Here is a 7,422-nt window from a genome sequence, read left to right on the forward strand (position 1 = left end):
GTCCCCAGAAGGTGTGACATCATCGTCTCTGTCTTTGTTGTTATTGTTTTTTTGGGGTTTTTTTTTTATCTGCTGTCAGTTCTGACTCTGCTCTCGTCCTGCAGTCAGAGGAGTCCAAAGGACGTGGATATGGACGAGATGATGGCAGCGATGGTTCTCAGCAGTTTGTCCTGCAGCCCGCTGTTGCACAGCTCCGCCCATCCAGACCCAGCAGGTACACAACAAACAACAACAAACAACAACAAACATACACCTCACATAAGCCTTAGTTTAGTTCTGAGTTTATGGCTCAGAAGAACTTTTGTGGCCACTTTCTCTCCCTGAACCTCAAAAACCGAAATACTTCTGTTTCATCCTCAAAACTTACTTTTGTGTCACACAGTCACTAATATCCAGAATACATCTGAAAAGAGCATCGACCGGCCACATAAAGCTGCGTCATAAGCAAAGCTGTGGAAAGAGATCCTGTGTCTCCTGATGACAACACCATTAAAAACACATGTAAACTAAAAAGTAGAGGCCCTGATATCGATCCTTGGGGAACCCCACATTCTGTCAGACCAACAGAAGGAGCTAAAAGTTTCAATTAACACATAAAAAACTTGAGTGGAAACAAGTAAAAAGCCAATAAGTACTTTATCAACCACCTGTTCAACAAGCAGAAACATGTAGAAAAGTGATAGTTTCAGCTGCTTTGCCTGCAGCCTCCCATCTACCACCGGTATGTTTCACACAACCACAGTGTGATGATTAAAGTACCACAACACACATCCCCCACAGAAACTGAGAAACACCCATTTGATTTATATACCTATATGAAATCGGGAGATTAAAGGGAGAAATTACCAATCAGGAGCACAGCGGGATAAAGGGTTAAAAATAGGGAGTGTTGGCAGGTATGAAAGTGACTTAAGCGTCACCGAAGAGCTGAAAATGTCACATTTCCATCATATTTTCCATTTTCATGGTTTTCCATCGTTTGAGCTTTGACTGCTGCTCTATTAATGACGTCGTCTCGTTGTGTCCTCTTCTTGTGGATGAAAACAAACATTCTTAACATTTTCTTTTGACTATTTTCTGGAAATTCGGTCAAAATTCAAGCTACATTTGGATGGAAATGTGGCTAAAGAAATAGTAATAATAATGGTTGTGATAACAGGTGTCATAGTTGTACTAATAGGAGCAAAATCTACAGAAATCTAAAATAAATGAGAAATATTAAACGTATCCAACTTCTATCTAATATAATCAACAGACCGGTGAGTCGTTAACACTGTATTGGTGTGTTTCAGCTCCTCTGATGGATTTTGGAGGTGGCGAGCTCTCTGACAGCGGCAGCAGCGGTTACTGGAGCGTCGGCCACGGCAACGTGAGCCCAGTCCCCTCTCCACCAATCGCAGAGCCCGACATCGGCCCGGTCACGCCCCCTGACGAAGGCCTGGACATGGAGATGGAGCAGGTGCTGTTTGACGAGCCGGCGCCACGGAAACGCAGGGTAAAGCGGCGGGAACGATGCCTTCAGGGCTTCGCTGTAAATAGAGGTGTCGACACAGCGGACAGGTGTAGCTGATGATGTGTTTTTGTCCTCCAGAACTCAGTGAAGGTGGCGTACAGGTGTCTGTGGCCGAGCTGTGGGAAGGTGCTGACGTCTGTGGTTGGAATAAAGCGTCACATCCGGACGACACACCTGTGGTGAGTCTCACCTGACAGACAAACAGTGTCTCTTTACTGCTTCTGTTTTTGTATAGAAGTTCAATCCTGCCTGAAAAATTTATATTAAAAATAAAAATTTAATGTTGTCATATAATTGTGAGACATTTTAACTTAACTCATAGTTTATATTTCTGTGAACAGACGTCGTAGGTTGTACTTGACCTTTGACCTCCTCCTCTTCTCACAGCCGCGGCAGCGAGCACGAGCGTTGCTCCCGCAGCGAGGAGGATTTTTACTACACTGAGATCAACCAGCAGCAGCAGCAACAGACTCCTCCTCTTCCTGTCCTCTGTGGCTCCGCCCCTTCCCCTCCCTACTCCCCCGGCTCGCTGTCCCCCTCCTCCCCTCCCAGCCCTCCCCCTCCCTCCCCTCCGTCCCCACCTCCTCCGGCCTGCGGCGCCCTGAGCCGCTCCGCCCCCTCCTCCTCCTCCGGCAGCTTCTGGCAGGTCCAATCAGAGCACTCCTACCAGGTGAGGCGGGGCTTAAGATGAGTGATTGACAGCAAGTGTGTACGAATGAAAGCCGCATAAACATCTCTTAAAAACACCTAAATAGGCACTATTACATTATTTACTTTAACTTTTAGACACTAAAATATCATATTGAGAAATGTAAATTAATAATTCAACAAAAATATCTTATAAAAATTAACCAATTAAAATACTGTTGTTGTTGTTTTTAACTTCCAACAATGTAAATATTGTTAAACTTTGGACTTTAAATATTATCTTCCAGATTTTTAGTTTTTTTTCCAAGTATCTGTTTGTTGTAGTTTGTTGGATTTGTTACATTAAAATAAGTTTAAAACAATATTTAATGTATAAACTGAGAAATAAGTTTTAATTTGCAAGACTCATCTCACGTTTAGTTGTTTAAATTTCATTCAGTTTTTTTGTTGTATGGTAATAATATGCAAAAATAAGATGGATGTACATAATAAATAATGTCTGCGATGTAGATGTAGCAATAATCCTGCTTTTCTCTCGTCTCGTTAACAACATGAGAGAATTTGCAATCAAATTTAAAGCCATAAAAGCACGTTTGCATGTAAAAACACGTTTTTCTTCTTGTTCCTTCAGTTGGATGTTGTTCTCTTCTCTGTGCAGAAATGATTTATGTGCAGAGTTTCATCTGCTGGAGGATGAAAGTTTCTGTTTCTTCACCTTAAATCTCAGTTTAACACATTTACCTACGAGCACGATTTGTGACATCACAACTAGTTTGGAGCCAATCGTGTCCCAGTATGCAACTTACACAAGTGTGATGTGGAAACTTGAAGCCTGCAGAGCACAAACACTGAGAATGAATTAATTATTTACAGTGAAAGAGGAGACATCTGATGTCCAACAGGAAAACTTCTGACATGAAACATATTTGCATATTCATGGTGGAAGAAACATATCAGAGAATTATTCCAAGCAGATTATTTTTAAATGCTTTAACACATGTCTGGATGGGATCTTTAAGTATAAAACAAGATTAAATGTAGAAAATGTGTGTGTAATATTTTGCTGTGGTGTTTTAGGCTCCGTCTCCCGGCCATGTGGAGCCACCAGCACCAGCAGCAGCAGCAGCAGCAGCAGCAGCAGCAGCAGCTTTGAACACAGTTTCCTGTCGTTGGACGGCCCCACCCACCACCTGCCACAGACAGGTAACATCTTAACCTGGATTTATACTGTGCTGTGCTGTAGCTGACTGCTGCTGAAGTGCCGGTTTGGTCTTTTCTGGCAAGAAGAAAAATATAGAATAACACCGGACTGATCCTTTGAAACAGGGATGGTAATATGGGTAATAAAAACTGTGCAGAAGACTCTGAAAACTGACCAGAAATTATGCAAATTTCTGCACTTTCACTCATGCAGACTGAAACTCTGCAGACCCCTGATTGTTTGGACAGTTCTGGACTTTCCCTGCAAATATTAAGTTAGATTCTACATTTTCTAATCACTGTGGATCCTTTTAACACCAACAAGAGCAGCACACTTCTCTGATTGAGTTCCTGTTTTTTCTCAGTCTGAATCCTGTACAGCAGTCTATTGTTTATTTCCTGCAGCAGCCCCGAGGAGCCTGTTAAAACTGGTTTTATACTGGAGGGGGGCGAAGTGTGTGTGTGTGTGTGTGTGTGTGTGTGTGTGTGTGTGTGTGTGTGTGTGTGTGTGTGTGTGTGTGTATGTGTGTGTGTGTGTGTGTGTGTGTGTGTGTGTGTGTGTGTGTGTGTGTGTGTGTGCTCCTCCCTGATGGTTTTCATTCAGCAGGAAAATCCCCCTCGGATGGTTGCAGTCACATTTTCCATCAGTCTGCCTCAGTGCAGCGCTGCCACCTGCAGGCCGACTGAGGCAACTGCAGAATGTTTTTACGCCACAAAGAGCTTTAAAGGACAAGGTCACAATTTTTCAAGTGTGTCTTAAACCAACAGTCAGGAGCCCAAATGAACATTAAACCTGTTTATCTTGCTGTAATCATTCCTCCTGTTCATACTGACCATTAGAAGATCCCTTCATAATGACCTTACAATGGAAGTGATGGAGGACAAAATCCACAGTCCTCCTTCTGTGCAAAAATATTTAAAAGTTTATCTGAAGCTAATATGAAGCTTCAGCGTCCAAATGAGTCAAATCAAGTAGATATCTTTCAACGTTACAGTCTTTTTAGTGCCAAAGTTCCTCTTTTTGTTACTATACTTCCACCTGCAGCTCAACAGGGAAACACTGTCCGAGGAAACACAAAGAGGGAATTTGATGCTAAAAAGACTGTAAATGTGTCAGATATCCACTTGATATGACTAACTCAGACTGCTGAAGCTGAATAGAAGCTTCACACAGACTTTTAAATGACTGTGTGGACACACTGTGGATTTTAGCCTCCATCACTAACATTGAAAGCACATTTGAAGGATCTTTTAATATCCAGTATGAACAGGAGGAATGATTACAGCGAGGAAAACCTCTTTCACTGTTACTATGGACACCTGACTGCTGGTTTAAGACAGACTGGAAACATTGTGATATCATACAAAATGATAAAACTTTTGCTCCACAGTAAGGACTGTTAGTCTCTGAGAGGAAACAACAAAGAGCTGAAATAAACATGTTTCTCCTCCTCAGGGTTTGTCGTTTCGGGTGCGTTCGGTCAGCGTAGGAGAGCAGTGGCTGCAGCAGCAGAGCGCCCCCTGCAGGTCAGTATCTACAGAGGCTTAATGACGTAATGCTGCATTCATGTCACATCAGAGCTGTCACATAATTAGTTTTTAAAATAGCATTCACATCAACATCCAAGTCATAATTACAACTCTGAAATGTGTTTGAAAAATTATAAACTTTATTTGTATAGAGCCTTTTAAATTAAGGGTGACAAACAAAACATTGTTTTATCTTTCCATCTCTACAATCCATCCCACAGAAAGCTAATTTTGCTCATCTCTCTCTCTCTCTCTGTGTGTGTCAGGAGGATTCGTGGTGAAGCCAAGAAATGTCGCAAAGTCTACGGCATCGAGCACAGAGACCAGTGGTGCACGGCCTGCCGCTGGAAGAAAGCCTGCCAACGCTTCCTCGACTGAACAGAGCAGAGGAAGAAAGAAAGAAAGAGAAGAAGAGGAAGAGGAGGAAACAGAAAGGAAGAGAGAAGGACTGTGAGTGAGGAGCTGAACCAAGACTCTCAGCTTCACCTGGTGGATGTTTTATACTTTCTTATATCTGAAACCAGAAATATTTCCTTTTTGTACTCTTTCTACATTTTGCTAGAAGTGTTTTTATTATTTTTATTCTAAATGTGTATTTTGTAGATGTTGTCATCTTAAAGAACCTGTGTCCTGGGGCAGCTATGTATGTGTATGTGACCTTTGACCCGGTCACCTGCTGACTTTGAAGCAGCTGAGTGAGCTTTAACGTCCCAGCCGACTCTCCTCAGCCTCTGCGTCAGGAGATATGTGTACTCTCTATATATATGTTTATCAGCAGATTCATATACATCTCAGTCGCCATGGAAACAGATGGAGGAAGATGAGAGAGGGGGTTAGGGTTCACCCTGAATCTTAGTTCTCAGGTTCATGGATCAAAACGTTACGAGTCACCACTTCTACAGGATCCCAACATGGACAAAAAACACACCGACACGCACATTTTAGAAGTCGAGCACAGACAGAGTGAGTTAAAGAAGACACATCTGTGAAATTCTTAAAACATCGTCTCCTTTTCCTACTTCATGTAAAAAAAATCCAGACTTTGTGAATATTGTTCATATTGTTCAAAGTCATCTACAGTCTCGTTGGTGCTACTTCAGGCCGCTGATTAATCTGCATTTTGTACACTGAAGTGAGTCAGGAGCAGTTTCGGACTCTGACACACCAAACCGCCCACATTTTCAGGATTATCTCAGTTTTATAACAGCAGTTTTGTCCTTCAGCTCCAACTTAATGTGATTCAGTGTTTAGGAATTTGCATCTCTGAGATACATTTATAAAACTTACTAAAACTGATCCTTTATTCTCTAATCTTGTGGCTCTGGTCTTGTATTTAATCCTGATGACAAAAATTTAAGTTTTAAGACTGTAATATACTGTATTTTAGTTCATGTTGCAGTCACATGGTGCATATTCCTGTTGTGTTTTTTTTTTTATCAGATTGCTTCACACACAGAAAAAACTGGAAAGTATTGTTTTTTCTGGGTGTCTGTAGCCACCTAGAAGTTTAATCCAGGCTTTTAAAGATGTGTGTTGATCAGGGAGTTTCCAATGAAAAACACTACCCTAGTGCATTATGGGAAATGTAGGATCTAATGTGTGACCCATACAGTCAGTATATCTGGACCGTTATAGTCCCCGGGCTTCATGGAGGGTCGACTATGAGTCACTGCAGATGTTCTCAGTTTATTTTTATTTTTTACAAGACCGTTTGTTTTGTTGAATTAAAGTTTGTTTGATTATTTCAAAATGTTTTTTTGGGAATTCAGACAGCAGCGGAGGGTTTGTGTATATCGGTATTATCCTCTTATTCAGCTCTCAGCTCCGTTACAGAGACTCAGGATGTAGATCTCTATGTAGTTAGCCATAATGTGCGTTCCAGGCAGCTACTTTCAGTGTTTACTTTCGTTGAGACTCAGAGACAAACATCGATGATTAATGTGAAATCATATTTATCTGGAGTCTTCATTTCTCTCGATCTCTATAACGGAGCTGAAGAGTGTTAGCGTGAACCGTAGAGCCACAACGGACACGTTTATATATCAGGTTGAAATAAACCGGGGTTAATTATTCCTTTAAGGGTTTCATACTTTCCTCCAGTTGTTGCTTTATTTTTTTTGTGAATTACTGGGCAGGTTTTCCTCCTCAGGTCCAAATAAAACAAGAAACACTAATAATAATAATAATAATAATAATAATAATAATACATTTTATTAATACAGCACTTTTAAATCGCACTCAAGCAGGAGAGACGCTCTGTTAAAAATAGTAAAACAAATGTGTCACACAACGGTTAACGTCCATGAGGAGAGTTCAGGAACAAATAAACAGCCGACAAATGCAAACAGTGACGAATCTTTACAGTCACGAGCCAACAGCTTCGGGAACCAATCATGTAAACTCTCTGTGGTGTGTTCAAGTACAACTTTAAGGGTGCAACATGCGACATTCAGCCCCACTAGATGTTGCACCGGAGCAGCAGCAGCATCTCAGATCAAAACACATTTTGCTCTTTGACACATTGCTGTGCA

At 41.4% G+C, this 7,422-nt stretch overlaps 1 protein-coding gene across 2 annotated transcripts in view; it reads left to right on the forward strand.

Moving 5' to 3' along the window:
- znf395a (zinc finger protein 395a) overlaps positions 1–6,202 on the forward strand; it is a 10,742-nt gene extending 4,540 nt beyond the window's left edge. For both annotated transcript variants that reach the window (XM_042420559.1, XM_042420550.1), the window contains exons 3-10: positions 1–11; positions 105–214; positions 1,293–1,495; positions 1,592–1,692; positions 1,901–2,183; positions 3,239–3,364; positions 4,818–4,888; positions 5,158–6,202. The exon at positions 1–11 is cut by the window's left edge and continues 174 nt beyond it. In XM_042420559.1, the coding sequence (XP_042276493.1) occupies positions 1–11; positions 105–214; positions 1,293–1,495; positions 1,592–1,692; positions 1,901–2,183; positions 3,239–3,364; positions 4,818–4,888; positions 5,158–5,269 (1,017 nt within the window). In that variant the 3' untranslated portion in view covers positions 5,270–6,202. The remainder of the gene's footprint in view (positions 12–104; positions 215–1,292; positions 1,496–1,591; positions 1,693–1,900; positions 2,184–3,238; positions 3,365–4,817; positions 4,889–5,157) is intronic.
- Positions 6,203–7,422: the final 1,220 nt, after the last annotated feature.

The sequence above is a fragment of the Thunnus maccoyii genome, chromosome 1 (assembly GCF_910596095.1).
Source record: "Thunnus maccoyii chromosome 1, fThuMac1.1, whole genome shotgun sequence".
NCBI classification, from domain to species: Eukaryota; Metazoa; Chordata; class Actinopteri; order Scombriformes; family Scombridae; genus Thunnus; species Thunnus maccoyii.